This window comes from Sebastes fasciatus, chromosome 17 (assembly GCF_043250625.1).
Source record: "Sebastes fasciatus isolate fSebFas1 chromosome 17, fSebFas1.pri, whole genome shotgun sequence".
Taxonomy (NCBI): Eukaryota; Metazoa; Chordata; class Actinopteri; order Perciformes; family Sebastidae; genus Sebastes; species Sebastes fasciatus.
The window spans coordinates 5,399,784-5,417,279 of record NC_133811.1 but is presented as its reverse complement, the minus strand read 5'-3'; the positions used below and the strand labels follow the sequence as shown (position 1 = coordinate 5,417,279).

Sequence of the window (17,496 nt, the reverse complement as noted above, 5' to 3'; positions counted from 1 at the left end):
GATCCTCCTGCTCTCCTCTCCTCCGCCACATGGAGGCGCCGCAGTCCCGCATTCACGCGTCCCCACTTGTACTCGCTTGACGGTTACAAAAAAAAAAGGTATCGGAGCCGTTCCAGGAGAAAAGGGGGGCTCTTTTTGAACGCTTTAGCTCCGACATCAGATGCTCCCTGTGCGGGCTGAGGAGGCAGCAGGCAGGCAGGCAGGCAGGCAGCGCTTCTTCTTACAGGCGGATTCAGCGAGGAGCGCACTACTTCTTCTCTCCGGTCCCAACGCTGCTGCTGCTGTTACCGCTGCTGCTGCTGGACTTTTCTTTAGGATTTTCTTCTTGTGACAAGCTGGACTTTACATCTTCTTGCCAAAACATGTATTCAGCGGCATTGCTACTGATGCTGGCCGTCAGGATCTACGCAGACAGCATGGAGGGGCCAACAGGTAAAAAGACACATTTGGATATTTTTGGGCATGACGCGCAGTGCGCACCTGTACATCTCCTTGTTAAAGTTGCTTTAAAGTCGCCTTTTCTTTTCCACCACAGTCTAGACATATAGTCAGGATTGCATGTGGCTGTGCAACTTCAAAAGTTGCGTGAGAGTGTGTGTTGAGCTGTTAAAACCAGACCCTGTATGGCTGCATTCAGTGCTGTGAACTTTCTCCTTTTGTGCGCACAGTGGAACGTTCATATTCCATGAAATATGGAATTGCCTGCAAACCTCCAGAGTCAATTCATTTCATTACACGACTCAGTGGTATTGGTGATTACTATGAGGACTTTCCCCCCCTCGAGATTAAATCAGTCTTGAGATTCATTATTTTGCAGTCTCTCTCTCTCTCTCTCTCTCTCTCTCTTCTCTGTGTGCCTCTCTCTATCTCTCTCTATCTCTCTGTCCAGTGCATTCAGCATCATGACGTTTTACTGTCATGTTTTCATTGTGCACGCTTCAACAACAATCTCTCCTCCAATGTGTCAACGCCAGAAAAAAAAAAAATGTAAATCCCATCCACAGTGATTAAGTCATCCCTCATTGGATTTTATTTACTGCTGATGTCTATGAAATGGGCTGCTAACTTTTGCTGCATATTGATGGAAACATGCTGCATAATTATGTTGCTGATGATGCAGGGGATGATTTGGTTGGCTGGTTTCAGTTTGTAGAAAAATCAGCCATCAGAGGCGTTTATGGAGGAACAAATCAGGAGGTGTGTGTGTGTGTGTGTGTGCATCTGCTGCTACAAAGCAATACAGTAGGGGATGAATTAGTAATGTCAGTGGTGTGTGCTCCAAATAAAAGCACTGATCCAAATATTCTGTGTGTGTGTCAAACTCTTGATAGACAGAAGCAAAGTGTTCTCAGAGAGGGTAGCCACGATACCTGCAATCCACAGAGACCCATCTTCAGATAGGAGTTCAAATCCTCCTCCAGTTTGCCTCTGGCGAGTTTTTACTTTTGAATGGTTGAAGATTTCCAAGGCCTCCGGACTTTGACTTCTGAGGAATGTTGTGTTGAAAAAAAAAAGAAGAAAACCCCTCCTCTGGTCACTCACTCCCTGTCAAGTTGTCTCAAGTAAAAGTGACAGTTGGTTAATCTCAAGAATGCTTTGCAACTCCTGTGTAGCTGCAGTATAAATACTCTGGTACATACATGGGTATCGGTTTACACAGCCATCCTGAACCAGTTGCTGAACAGACGTGCTCTGATGCCACTCCCTGCTCTCCAGGATCCAGTTGGTTTCCGTATAGGCGACATTTAATGCAACAAGCCAACTGTCTTATGAGATTACACTGAACAACAGAAAAGACTTCTCCATTCACCAGCTGGCACACATTCAGTTTATGTGTTGGAAATTAAATCTGTTGTCAAGAATGGACACTAGTGGGAAATGTGGGGAAATGTCCACATAGGTGCTGTGTGTTGAGTCTCAGCACTCTTTTGGTACCAACTGAAATATGTAGTGCTTTGGACTGAAAAAGTAAAGAAAGTTGGATTTGAATGTCTGCTCAGATTCATAATTGTGTTGATTATTCATTCATTAGATATAGAGCTGCAATGATTAATCAATTAGTTAACTATTAAATTAATGATAATCGATTCGGTTTGAGTTTTTTTAAAGAAAAAAAAGTCTAAGTTCTCTGATTCCAGCTTCTTAAATGTGAATATTTTCTGGTTTCTTTACTCCTCTATGACAGTAAACTGAAAATCTTTGGACAAAACAAGACATTGAGGACTTCATCTTGGACTTTAGGAAACACTGATCAACATTTTTTACCATTTTCTGACATTTTATAGACCAAACAACTTTAGTTGCAGCTCTAATTAGATGTTTCCTGGTTTGAATCAATATTTTATTTTATTTCACAGTTCTTCTGGCTGCTTTTGTTTAGACATCTTTATGTTTGTCAAAGTAAGGTCATGTTTTGGCCCTCGGGCAGCAACTAACCATTATTTTCATTATCAATTAATCTGTTGATTCCTTTTTTTCAATTAGTCCTTTGGTCTATAAAATGTCAGAAAGTGATGAAATATTTCCATTGCCTTTGCCCAAAGCCCAAGGTGACATATTCAAATGTCTTGTTTTGTCTGACCAGCAGTCCAACAACCACAGATATTCAATTTACTGTCAGAGAGGAAACCAGAAAATATTCACATTTGAGAAGCTGGAAGCAGAGATTTTTGTCTCAAAACTCAAAATAGTTGCTGATTAATTTCCTGTCTGTCGACTAATTGATTAATTAGTTAATCATTGCACCTTTGATAGATCTGTAGTCTCTGCCATTGCTTTGGTATTCTTAGATACATACAGGGCTATATCGGTACTAGAGCTGCAAAGATTAATCGATTACTTGTCATCTATTAAATTAGTCAGCAACGATTTTGATAATTGATTATCGGTTTGAGTAATTTTCAATATTCTCTGATTCCAGCTTCTTAAATGTGAATATTTTCTGGTTTCTTTACTCCTCTGTGGCAGTAAACTGAATATCATTGAGTTGTGGACAAAACAAGACATTTGAAGATGTCATCTTGGACTTTGAGGAAACATTGATGGACATTTTTCACCATTTTCGTCGGAGTAATCGACAATGAAAATAATAATAATCGTTCACCCTAAAGGTATCATATTGACCCTAGTAGTAGGGCTGCAACTAACGATGATTTTCATTATCAACTAATCTGTTGATTATTTTTTTCAATTAGTCGTTGGTCTCTTCAAATGTCAGAAAGTGATGAAAAATTCCCATTGCAATTTCCACAAAGCCCAAGGTGACGTATTCAAATGTCTTGTTTTGTCTGACCAACAGTCCAACAACCACAGATATTCAATTTACTGTCAGAGAGGACCGAGGAAACCAGATAATATTCACATTTGAGAAGCTGGAAGCAGAGATTTTTGACTCAAAACTCAAAACATTTGCTGATTAATTTCTAATCATTGTGCCTCTAACTGACAGTGACATTGTCAACAACACCCAGGCCTGCCTGTGTCACATCTGTAGTCTCTGCCATTGCTTTGGTAACCTTGGATACATACTAGAGCTGCAACGATGAGTCAACTAATTGATCATTTGATGGACAGAAAAATAATCAGCAACTATTTTGATAATCGTTTAATTGTTAATTATTCATTAGAAAATATTGTTTTCAGCCTCTCAAATATGGACTTTTTCCTGCTTTTCTCTGTTTTATATCACATTAAACTGAATAATTTCGGGGTTTTGGACTGAAAAAAAACCAAGATATTTAAAGACATTACCTTTGGATTGACGTCCTTCACAATTTCTGATATTTTATAGACCAAACGACTTGTTGATTAATCGAGAAAATAATCAACAGATTAATTGATAATGAGAATAATCCTTAGTTGCAGCCCTAACACATCGATATCGGTACCAATACGAAGTATTTCTTCCTGATAACTTACAGTATGTTTTACCTTAGCTTGGGGAATCTAAACTTGTTTCAACTCGGTTTTTTTTTATTCAAAGTAATATACAATGCATCAGACATAAAGAACTTTACCATAATTTCTATATAATACAGTTAGTAAAGTTGCTTGATTTAGAGCAGAGAATATCTAATAGAAGAATAAGTTAATGAGCCCAAAGTGCTACAGGTATCGGCTGTGTTGCAGTGGGGTTGCATCATTTGATGCACATCAGCTGATGGTGGCTGTGTTGTGGCGTTTCCTTGGAACAAAATAGGATAAAATGCTGATTTCCTTTGTGAGAGGTGAGGCGTTGGTTGTGAACTTTTCGATACGTGACACTTGTTGCTGCTCGATACTCTATGGACACACTTTGGTGGTACATTAAAAGCAAACAGCTCGAGGTATAAACCTTCAGAGCCCTGCAGTTCGTTGACGTCATGTGGCAGGAGGATCTATGAGTATTGAAGTTTCAACGTTTCCCTTTCGGGGGCTGCCAACAAGTTGTGTTGTGCAGCTGTTTTAATGCTGAAGAAAAGGAGAAGATGCAGTGCTACCCTCACTTTTTATTTCTGTTGTGTTCAGGCTAATGCGAGTTCCAGCACTTGGAGGTCTTTTTCCTCAGCTCCATAGCTTCACCTACAGAATGTGTGATTGTTGAGGTTGAAACCTGCGGTGTTGTTTAAATGCACCCAGGCCCCTGTTAGCACGGGTTTCCGAGAAGACATTGCAAGAAGGTAATTTAATCGTATAGCAAAACCACGTGAGCGAACACCAACGCTGAGCGGCCCTAACACACAGCTCCAAACACTCCGAGATTGGAGGTCGGAAAGAGGTTGGCTTGAAAAGACCACTTTGAAATGGGCGCTGACACGGGAAGGTGGGCTTTCACGGGCTGCTGGGAGGATGTAGAAAGGGTCCTCGGTGTGTAACGGCGTGGATCGGGCTCAGTGTTAATCCAACAGAAAATAGCCTGACACACACGGCTCTCCCGGGGCAAAATGTGGAGGCTGTAAATGGAGAAAATGGAGCGTATGCTCGAACAAAAAGGCAATGATGAAATGTGGTTGTTCCGGAGGAAATAACACAAGATTCTTTAATAGAACAATTGCATAATGGCTACACCGTTGTTCAAGAAAATGAGTACACCCTGTAATTATAGTGCACGATAATGAGGTGGCAAAGGAACAAGGGGTTGTTTCGACACCCGTTTTATAAAGGAAGAAAAATCACAGATATTTATCAAGATAACTCCACATCGTTTTCCAGACAGTTACACGTCCTCAGAGCTGCTGCGGGACTACCATCCAGCTTTTAATTGTCTTTTTGGCTGAAGAAAAATGGACGCAATTAAGCTGGAAATGGATAAAAATGACCAATTTGTAATGATAAAGTACAGCCCATATTTCACTCCCCCTCTTTCTGATGCAGCATTAGTTGCATATTGCAAACATTAGTCTGCTTTTCTTCAGTTAAAATGGACGGGTCAAGCTTAACATGTGTGGACGTATCAATTCAATTAGTCAAATCAGTCAGCCTGACATATGCAGCCAGTAAGTCAGTAAGTAAGGCCTTTCCACATCCCTACATTCACTTTGATGGCTCTTGAGGAATTTTAATTGCCTGTGCCGTTAGTCGCCAGTCGTTCGTCTCCCAGAGTTTTATTGGCAGTGTGGCTAAAGCAAACTTGTAGAGGTGTTCAACAGAATTAACATTTTACTTTTAATCATCGCAACTGAAGACTTCACGGGGAGTTTGGAAGTTCTGTGAATGGCTGAGAGACATGGCAAACTTCTACACCTTTATAAGTGTATATATATATATATATATATATATATATATACAGTATATGTACGATGACTTCTGTTTATCTAAAAATGATTTCCTCTTATCGTCGAGGGAGGAGTTAGGGCCGCTGTTGTGCAACTGAAGTCAATTTTCTCCAAGGGAGTTATGTTGGTGAAATGCCATGTCGCCTCCAACAGACATTATTGTGCCCGTCTAAGCTGAACTCCAGCTCCTTCTGCTCCATCTATCTTTCCACCTTGTGTATCTTCAGTTGTCAACAGCATTGGGCAATAACACATTATGTTTTACAGTAATGTGATTACTTTTTTTCAACAACAAAGAGGGTATGGGATTATGATTTGAGATTTACTGTTCTTCGCGTTCAGTGGATGGATTGGTCTGGGACGGGCTAGTTTGACGCAGGAAGGCTGTTATGCCGTGTTTACGTTTTATACAGTGTCCGGGTCTGAGAGATGAAGCCAATGCTGAAGTGCCTTAAACTTGCATTCTTTCTAATAGCCAGCAGGGGGCGTCTCCTCTGGTTGCAAAAAGAAGTCTGATTGTATAGAAGTCTATGACAAAATGAGCCTACTTCTCACTTGATTTATTACCTCAGTAAACATTGTAAACATGAGTTTATGGTCTCAATCGCTAGTTTCAAGTCTTCTTCAATACAGCATGATGTTCATTTAGTAAATTATGGTCCCATTTAGAGTCAAATAGACCATAAAGCAGGGTATGCTTTATTGCTGGTCTATGTTGTGATTGACAGGTCGCTACCATTGCGTTGTCCGGTCTGGGTGTTGTCTGTGTTATCTTCTTACAACTTTAACCCTTTCACTGTGTGTTTCCAGTTCACGAAAGTTAATTATAACCTTTTTGGTCGCCTTGTCTTATTTAGCATTCACTTGTACTTAGCTCCACCCTCTCGTGTTACTTCCGGTTGCATAAAACCAAGATGGCGACGGCCAAAATGCCGAACTCGAGGCTTCAAAACTGTAGTCCACAAACCGATGGGTGACGTCACAGTGACTACGTCCACTTATTATATACAGTTATGGCAGTTACACATAGATAAACTCCTACACGCTTGGCACATGTGAGAAGTTCCAGCTGGTTGCAATCTGCAACCTCACCGCTAGATGCCACCAAATCCTACACACTGCACCTTTAAACCACAATTTATACACATGTTAATATGGAGGATGGGACCTGGAATGGTTTTAAAGGCACCTCAGACTGAGCTGGGCTGAGTTTGACTGGCGGTCGTTGATTTTCTTGTCTAATTTATTGAGTTAATTGTGTTGGAAACCTCATGTTGGTCATTCACGGTGGTAGCAATGAGTCCATCGTTGACCATTATCACCTTTTGCGATATGCCTGTTCATCTATCAGTGCTGCTGGCGTCATGTGCCTGTCGCCACCATGACAGAGCTGCCAGACTAACTTGGCCTGGACCCACGAGGCGTCTTTGTGGTGGAGAACCAGGACCGGCTTCGCCTCTCCAGGTGTTAGAAAATGTGTTGTTTCTCCCCCCCCACATCAACAACAAATCATTACTGAGCAGATGGAGGAGTGCCAGCAGGCGCCGCGCTGCCTGTCAAGCTGATCGCTAAACACATGTTTAGACAATAAAGTTAAATTTGCTTCTTTTTCCGACATCCTATCGCGTCGGCGAACGCCAGCGTTGGCATTCAATTTAGATTACTTTAAATGAAGCTGCTGGGTTTGTGATTCCTGTTGCACGCTCTTCCCTCACTGACTCATTTCATTGCTTTTACAGCTCTCAGTTTTACTTCAACAAGCTATATATAATGATCTGCGGGATGAAACGCTCCATGAGATCAGTGAAAGAGGTGAGAGGAATAAATTCACGTAGTGTATCAGCTGCTTGAGAATCAGCTGCTGGTGGAATTTGGATTGAGGAATTTGCTGCGTGTTGCGGGTATGCAGAGTGCTGCTAATTCATGATTATAGCGTCCCAGAGGACTGACCTGCTGCTGGAGCAACAAAAGCCACCGCGTTTAAAGCAGCTGGACTTTTTCAACTCCAGATAATACTCAGACGTCGGCTTGCCTTTTAGCAAATTTTTAGAAATGCTCCAATGCCTAAGATGCCTCTCCGCACTCCTCTCCTCTCTCCTTCGGTATAAGAGCTCACCGTCTGCCACGGATCATGTCTCAAATTGTCCACCGAGCATTGAGAGTGTGATGGTGATGCTTTGAAAGCAGCCGCATAGGCAGCTTAGCCGATTGAGGTGAAGTAATTGCGCTGACAACAATATCTGTCTCTGAACACTTGACTCCATTTCATGTCAGCAAAGTGTCTCTTAATTCCTCAAGAAAGGAAATATCATCAAGGCCGGCAGTAACACTTATCTTGTCAGATGTGAAGGAATGAACCTCTATAACAAATTCACCTTAAAACACTTTAACACTGTTGGGTAACAGTCGGCGGTGACGTGCCTCGCATTCCTCTGTCTTTTTTTGTAGCCGTGATGGTGGATATTGATTTTCTCTAAGTGAGAAACTGTCTCAGTTATAAGAGCACTGTGTTTGTTATGTAGAGCTTTATACTAGTAAAGTGGCATTAACTACTCAAAAAAGTCAGTATGCATACTAATTGTGTTTGACTTCTGAGTGTGCCTTTGACGGACAAGGTACAAAACTTATATATTAAAATTAAATTATACAGACCGTGTCAGTATATCAGTTATGATTTAATTTAAGTTAATTTCAGTTAGTTTCATTCACTAGTAATTTTGGCATTGTGTCCATGTGGAATCATGGAAGACAGTTGTCGTCTTAAAGGAATACTTCACCTACAAAATGACCATTTGTACATAAATTATTGACCCCGTGTTATCTTGAATTCTTGAAGAAAACTGTTTTTCTCGCATGCCTCCACAGCGAACAAAGAATTAAAAAAAGAGAAAATTCTTGATGAATGGGGGTAAATGGGAGGCCGCGTTTAACAACAACAAAAAACGACATTAAAACATCCGTTTACAAACTCTCACACAACTCGTGCAGTATAATCCAAGTCTCATTTATCCGGTCGTATGCTCGCTACTTCCCAAAGACATGCATCTCTGCTAAAACCTGACGAGTAGCAAGCGTGAAGATGTTTATGTGGAGAGTTTGTAAACTGATGTTTTTTTATATAGATTTGCTGTTAAACGTGGACTCCGTTTACTTCAATTCATCAAGATTCATCTCCGTTTCTTGATTCTCCGTTCACTGTGGAGGCACGCCAGAAAAACTTGACAACTATTCGATTAATCGATTAGTTGTTTGGTCTATAAAATGTCAGAAAATGTTGGTGAAAAATGTCGATCAGTGTTTCCCAAAGTCCGAGATGATGTCCTCAAATGTCTTGTTTTGTCCACAACTCAAAGATATTCAGTTTACTGTCACAGAGGAGGGGAAAGAAACCAGAAAATATTCCCATTTAAGAAGCTGGAATCAGAGAATTTAGACTTTTCTTTCTTAAATGATTCAAACCGACTAACTAATAGTTGGTGTGGTGATTAATAGTTGACAACTTATAGATTAATCGATTCATTGTTCCAGCTCTAAATGCTATAAATATAGGGGATGAGTTAAAAATTCCAGATTTACATACAATTTAGGTAAACATATTTGATTTGTCCTTTTTACTCTGAAGAATAACACCAAAGGAGAAATATCATGTCTTGAAATAGGAATGGGAAAAGATGGATGTGTAGGTGGCTGCCAATTGCAAACAAACCACTCATGAAGATATGGTCTCTGTGGTGTTGATAACATTTTTATAGAATATGAAGACAGCAGCAGCACCTATTTTCATGTTCGAATCTCATTTCCTGTTAGTATACAGGCAGCGTCTGAAATTAAAACACCCGCCAAGCGAGCAATTTTCCGATTGGTGAGTAAATCTCAGAAGGCTATCGGTCACACTGGCGGGTACCAAAATAGTCATGTAGTAAAAAAAGTATGCTGAGAGTCTCTCTTCGTTTTGGTATTATTTTACTGTCTGTGTTGAGTTTTGACACACACACTACCAGATGTGTCTGAACAGCGCCGCAAAACTGACGGTCTCAAGCACTCCTCGTTTCACGGCACTGTTTACCGTACCGGACATCAGCTACTCCTCTGCTAAACTATCTCTTGCTGACGGTCCAATTGATTAACGATTGATTGATATATTAACATAGTTTTGCTTCAAATTTTGCTCTGGCCTCTTCTTTAGGTCTATATTCAGCATAATACCTCAACGAAATGTATTTAAAGGTCCCATATCGTGCTCATTTTCAGGATCATACTTGTATTTTGTGTTTCTACTAGAACATGTTTACATGCTGTAATGTTCAAAAAACACTTTATTTTCCTCATAATGTCGGCCTGAATATACCTGTATTTACCCTCTGTCTTAAACGCTCCGTTTTAGCGCATTTCGACGAAATTGCGACAAAATTGCAACAGAATTGCGTTGCTAGGCAACAGCTTGGGTCCATGTGTACTTCCTGTCAGCTAATGACATTCACATAAACTGCAACCAGGAATAAACTGGGACACATTTAGAATGTTTTACGTTTAAATCTGTGTAAAGGGTCTAAATATTGTATATTTGTGACATCACAAATGGACAGAAATCCTGATAGCTAGTTTCAAATGCAGAGTTTCTGAATACGAGCTGTGTTAATTTCCCTGTGGATTGAGCATTTTGATACTTTCACAGTATTTATATAGGACTTAAAGCTACTTTGTAATAAAAAAAACATGAAAATCCCACTTTTTTAAAATATGGGACCTTTAAACAAATATAAATGTGGCCACAAAAAAGCCATTTATTATTTGGGCCGGTGGATTTTTTCATTACTCCTCGGCTGGTGAGTCAATAAGTTAATTTTGGCAGCTGTATACAGGAAATCAATGTATTTTACTGTTTTCTGCTAACAGCAAAAACTATGCCAGTTGATTTTTCGTACACATTCTATACTATTTGTATGTATTTTTAGAATTGGGTTCCAGAGCTCAGGTCTACAAGTTCATTTCCCTTCCCTGTGGTTGTAGGAATACACAAAGAACATATAGACGTATAATCCGAAATATGTCTGCCGGGTGTTGAACCCTCAGACTGAAATGTGTCTGTATAGCACAGAGTGCTGCATTTCTTTTTATGAAAGGTCTCGTACGGCTGCTTGTGTTTAGACAGCGTTTGAGGGCTTCAGCTGCTTTTGGTAAATGAAAAAAGAGGCTTTCTCCGGGTGAAAAAAAAGAAAAATTCTCAATGTGAGGTGTGTGAAAATTGAAAGTCAGGTATCGTATCAACACTGTTATCAAAACATTCTCAAATGATACCCTCGCTAGCCAAGTAGACAAAGCAGGTTGAGGGAAAGTGGGCACACCAGAAAAGCAAATTAGAGCAGAAAGGAGAATGCTCTCAACGTCTCAGATTGATGATAGATAACAGTGTGGAGTGTTTGACGGAGGATTTTTCCCTTTCGGGGATAATTTACCTTGTGGTATTGAAACCATCAGCACACACACACACACACACACACACACACACACACATGGCCAACTAACTTGTTGGGAATTGGCAGGTGAGATTGATGATGTAGGATGCCGTTGCTTGTAGACTGTGTAGACTGTGTGCTTGTATAAGGGCGAGTTGGACTCAGAGAGATGAGATATGCAGGTGCATGACTGTTCTGCAGCGATGGCTGCCTGTCCATTAAGTCCGGTCCTGCTCTCCGTCAGATTCGGTCGGTGCTGCCATTACCTCCCAGATTTGTCACCGCCGCTGACAGCCAGCCGTGAATAATCTTTATGAATATTCCTCTCATCGCTCTTGCCGCCTCGCCGACGGTGTGTTTACACTCTGCGGCTGAACCAATTGTCCAAGCTTTTCCCCGGCCATGAAACCTGTGGTCGGAGCTGTCACGACCGATGACAGGTTGATGCGAGGTGCTGGCAGCAGAGAGGAAACTGTCGCTCGGTTAGAGATGACCGAACGGCGGATTCAGCAGACTCGGGTCAGAGTTCAGCCACAGGATGATTTTGTGGCGGTGCTGTCAGCGAGTGTCGCTTAAGATTGAGATGACATCTAGGGCCAAACCGCGGGAATAGCATTCCTCTCGCTTCCTTTCCTCTCTGCAGCTTCTGGGCTAAAATAACTGCATGATGCCAAAAGCAATTTCTTTTCAGCTCTGCTACCTCCTCCTCAACGCTTTATCTCCCAGAGTTTTCCCTCTCGGGCTCACATGTTTGGTCCCCCACGTCATTAATGTAGAAGACCACGGTGCTGATAAACTCCAGTTAGATTAACTGCCAAACTACAAACTCGCCTCGTCTTATATCTTTACCCTTCGTTTTTTGTAAGATACAAAAAAAAAAGAAAAAGAAATCAGTGATATGGAGCAAGACCCGGGGTGTGTAGGTCCCAGGGTAGCTGTAGATATTACACTTTAAAAAGTAGGCGTTTAAAGTTATCAAACCTGTGGGCCTCCGAGTGTCCCCGTGGCGCACGAGAGATATTAAAAGTTGAAGGGAAACTTGTAAGAAAAAAAAAAAAGTCAAATTTATTAAATAAATAATATGGCATACATGTCCCTCTACGGAGTGAACAAGGGCACTGCGGCATCGCCTGCTCAACCCTGTCAAGGTTAGCAGTGACCCTCCTGTGCACAGCAGGGGAGGTTCTGCAGCATGAACAGCAACACCTGTGTGCCTGCTATCACCGCGGGGCGTCTTCATCAGCGGCTTCTTCGCTTCCTCCTTCTGTAAGTAAATTTGGATTAATGCCAGTTTGGTGGCTCCGGTTTGCCCTTTTTCCGGAGCATCTTACTTTGTAATGATATACATGATATCTCAGAGTTCCAGAGTGCAAGCTGAAGGAGGAGATGGTGGTGGGGGGTTGAGTAATACTCTCCCCTCCATCTGCAACTACTCCAGAGGTGCTTCTGAGCTCATAACCCCCCAACCTTTCCTGTGCAGCTGCAGCTCTTGTGACGTGTTGTTCGGCCACATCGGAAGGCCAAAGTGTTTATAGCTGTTCAAAAGCTGTCATAGAGAGGGGCGAGAGGAAATCACCATTTTAATGGGGACAGAGATCCATTGACTCAGTCTGTTCTCATACACCGTTCGTAGCTATACCTATGAAAAGTAATGCACTGTAATTTGTCTGTATTCTACAAAATGATTTCGTATTTAATCCACGTAATAGTCAACCAGGAAGTATAAAGAGCAACAAATGCCACGTAGAGGTCGGGGTGGATGGGTGGGTCCCGTGTGAAACCAGAAGTCAACGTGGATTTAATTTATCCCAAAATCCGATCTTTTCCTAAACCTAATTAAGTTGTTTTGTGGCCTAAACCTAACCAAGTATTTCAAGCGTTGTTATTTTAATCCCAACGTTGACTTATTTGTCACGTAACTTCCGTAGTTATTTAACCCAAACGTTGATTTATGTGTCACGTAACTTCCGTACTTAAGTAACGCCACGTCCGTAGGTATTTTAACCAAAATTGCGATCTTTCCCTAAACCTAACCAAGTAGTTTTCTTGCCTGAACCTAACCAAATTGTTTCCTGTGAAGACGTGTGAAGTTTATTTTGAAAAGACTGTATCCATGTATCGAGCCGAAATTGACGCTTGTTGCTGGACATTTGTAGGAGAACACATGAAAAAAGAGGAATAACTTTTCATAACATATCATACGAACCGTTGTATAACGATGCGTTGATCGATTAGGGCTATCCTCGACCAAAAAAATAAGATTTTGTCGTCTAATCGATTAGCAAAGAATTACACAAAAGCACCACTTTAAATGTTTTGTTCACCAGAAATATGCTAATGAATTTCCTCAAATTAAGTCATTAAGCATTAAAATATATTTAAAAAAAAGGACTAATCGAACAAAGAAATCATGGTCGACTAAGACTACGATTCTCCTGATATCAACTCTGATACCTCAACTCAAGGTATCTGTTGATGAAGCATTTGTATTGGCTAGAATCTGGTGATACAATACGTATTACGATACAGGGGTTACTATTCAATATATTGCGGTAATTTTAGGAAAACTGACAGAGTATAAACAACAACACACCACCATATGCATAAAATCGGAGTAAAAAAAGTCCATAGCACTACTTTGAGAGGGCACATACACTGAGATGGCAAATCATCTTTGCAAATGAAATAAAGTATTACCTGAGTTAATCTTTGCATGTAAACTATTGATTAAAAATCAATGCAGTATTTTTGAGAATGTATACAGTATCACAAAATATAATATTGCGATACTCGATATTTTCTTACACCCATGCTGTTGATACAATTAGCAGATCCGTTACCGGTGTTATCTACTTTTCCCTAATTTAAAATCTGTGTAGCTCACCTGTTCAGCTGGATTTCTTTGAATCAGTTTAATGTAACGTAACAATCTGTACAAGCTGTTCTACTGAAGCATACTTGCACCTTCACACTAAGCAGTTCCCACTGTGATTGGAAATAAGTGTGTGAATTTGCATTAAGATGTGTAAAGGAAGCTGATGGATAAATAGATTTGAAAGTGAGATTAACAAACACTTCCATCGTAGGCGTTCCCGCTGGGAATCAAACCTTTAACCCTGGCACATCCTCATCTGGGCCCCTCTTGCCTCTCAAACCATCTGTCTTTCCTCTACTTCTTTTTAGTTTTGCATGCACATCTTTTAGTTAGTTCCGTCTCTTTCTTCTCTCTACCTCCCCTCTTGACTTCTGTGTGGAGGGGTTACCTTGGCAATGATTCAGATGATGGCGGCATTTTGGCACTTCTAAGATGCAACAGCACCTGGGCCAGCATCTGCTGCAGTTTCCTTTCCAAAAGGCGTCCGCATCAGTAGCGAGCACGGGGGTTGCGGACCCCCTGGCCTCTGAACTCAAGACAGATAAACGCAAAAGGATTACATTCATGAGCAAGGAGCTGGCGGATCATGCCCTGCATGGGAATGAGCGTGCTTGCCTTTGCATTCACAGAGTAAAGCGTTAGCCTAGCCAAGGATGATTGGAGGCATATACCTCTAAAATCCTCATTCTGTTTTATGAGATGTAGCGCCGCCGGTGCCTGAAGCGTGATGTCGGCGGTTTTTATAAGCTTGCTATTACAGGAGGCCTTGAATCATTGATTCAATAAGCAAGACCGGTGGAGGCCAAGTGTAGGCCGGTGGAGGTGGAGGTGGAGGAAAAAGAGGCAGAGAGTGGGAGTGAAGGAATTGGGAGAGGAGTGTGGCGTTAGTACAGGAAGGGGGTAGGGGGATTATTGATTACATCAGTGGAAGCTGTTGGGGAAACAGCATGGAGATCAGCTGGTGGTCGGCTTTCTGTCTGTGCCGCAACTCTGAGCATCATCTTTCATCTTCCCTTTCGCCGTCTGATCTAGCAGGCCGGCCCGAGGTGAAAGCGACTCCGGGGAGGCGTCTCCAGATCGGCCACCGAGCATGTGTGTCCCCGTGCCCTCCTGGCCTACACCCCTAATCGCAGCATCAATAGCGTCTGAGCAGATGGCTCTGAGGCCGGGGTCAGCGAGCCCCATACACAATAATAACAGAGGATGATGAGGCTGGCCCAGACACTGGAGGGATGATGCAGGGATGACCTGAGTAGACATTAAAAAACAGATCTACTTTGTTTGCCCTTGCATAAGGCAGCAGTTGACATATGTTGTTTGTGAGTTGGTTTTAAAAGCAGCCTCCTGTATATTGACCTAGAAAAGTGATGAGAGCAGCAGAAAGCTGGCCATCAAAAGGCTGCCCTGGTGGGTTTCATGTAGAAGCTCCTTGCTGGTGTTAATGTATTATGAAACTAAAGAAAATTCTCTGCAATAGGAGGAGCACGTAGGTTACTCAGACCTGTTTTTTATGCTAGATATGGCTGCTGATAGTCCGCTTATTATGGTTTTCAACATTCAGGCTGAATTTATGCCAAAACAACTCCCTAAAGGTAATTACAATTAATTTTTAGGTTTGATTATTAACTGAAACACGTCAGGATTTAAAGTAGGGTTTAGCCACCATGGATTTCACCATGAGGGGAGATGCTAACATTATGCCAGCACTGATCTTTTTTTTTTTTTGCCAAAACTGTTCCCACAATATTGAGTATTGAGCTTTTTGCCAAAATCTAACTCTCAACTGGGTAGAAAAACCTCTGAAGCAACATTCGGGCCCATTAAAAGTCTTCATTGAAAGCCAGATGTAATCGCAGGCAGGGTGTTTCATTAAAGTATTTTAGGCCATCACTCCCATAGCCAAATGTTGACAGGCCTTTACTGTAGCATGTGTTTAATAAAAGATAAATATCTGCAAAGTGATGTATCAGTGTTTTTATGTAACAAAGTGAGGAGGTGGAAGAAGAACTCAAACTGTATTTATAGACCTCTTTGAATGCTACACAGTTGATCTGAAGTGCTTTTACTGAGCAGAGAGAAGAGAACAAAAGAAAGGAGACAAAAAATGGAAATTTCAGGAGATGGAGACCGGCAACACCTGTAGAAAGAGACAAATGGAAATAAACATGAAAATCAGCAGCAGTTTAAAGCCAGTCAGTAAAATGCACGGGGCTGGGAGGTCAGAAGTCGGTGTCTCTGGATTCTTGTGACACATCCTGGCCACCGTCCCCTGGCTATTTCTTTTGTTTGTATGGAATAGTCGGTGTGCTACAGTTGTCAAATGATGGAACCTGCCAGTATGTGCCAGGGCTGTCCTCGGCCAAAGAAATTCTTAGTCGACTAACACAATTTTCTTCTAATCGGTTAGTTGATTTAAAGGAACATAGTGTAGCATTTCAGGGGATCTGTTAGCAGAAATGTAATATAATATTCATAATTATGTTTTTAATAGTGTATAATCACCTGAAACTAAGAATTGTTGTGTTTTTGTTAGCATGAAAAAAGCATAAAAAATGACTAATTAAGACCAAAACAACCGATTAGTTATCGACTAAGAGCGGGCGGCCCTAGAAAGAGTACTTCACTGATTTAGCATATCACTCTGTTACTTTGGCGGCCTTGTGATGGATGGTAAAAATAAAGAAAAAGGGATCACAATCAATGCAGCTGAACCAGAGACATTGTCTTTTTTAATCCACACGTTCATTTTTATTCTGGCCTACAGTACCCACAATGCAACTTGAGTTGATTCACTCGACTGTACAGATTCGGGTGTGAAGTAGCGGCTAATGTATAGTATCGCTTTAGAGTTATTCTCACTGAGTTGGGAAAAAAAGTTCAGAACCATCCAGGCAATCATGTCCCGGGGGCACTTAATTTATCATGGTTACGGGGCTATAAGGGTAGGTAAAGCTCGGCGTTGTCAGCATAACTGTAAAAGAAATATTGTACTTATGGATAATGCGGCCTAAAGAGAACATTTAAATGTAAAGCGACTGGGACCAAGTATGAAACCTTGGGGACATGGCAGGAAATGGCTGTGCTTAAGAAAGAGGTTAGTACAAATTCCTGACTCAGCTGCCAGGGCAAGGTCATTTTTCACTTTGTTATGCAAATTTGCTGCTTGACATTTGCTTCTTCCCACTTCTATTCCCATTGTATGTCTTGTACTTTACCGACTAGGTAACTTTAACGTGTCGACTGCCGGTGAAGTAGCAGTGGCCCTGATGTGGTTAGCAGAAGAGAGGAATGCATATGTAGAACAATGTGTGACATGTTTGTCATTGTCACTCCTGAGGGACGGTTTGCACATAAATTGCTTTCTGCCTGAATCTGTGCAGCCACGCCCACGCGCTTCTGTACTCCCAGACAT

At 41.4% G+C, this 17,496-nt stretch overlaps 1 protein-coding gene across 6 annotated transcripts in view; it reads left to right on the top strand.

Annotated features, from left to right (window-relative positions):
* Nucleotides 1-232: 232 nt before the first annotated feature.
* Nucleotides 233-17,496, top strand: part of ptprua (protein tyrosine phosphatase receptor type Ua) — a 264,979-nt gene continuing 247,715 nt past the window's right edge. For all 6 annotated transcript variants that reach the window (XM_074614139.1, XM_074614144.1, XM_074614143.1 and 3 more), the window contains exon 1: nt 233-432. In XM_074614139.1, the coding sequence (XP_074470240.1) occupies nt 363-432 (70 nt within the window). In that variant the 5' untranslated portion in view covers nt 233-362. The remainder of the gene's footprint in view (nt 433-17,496) is intronic.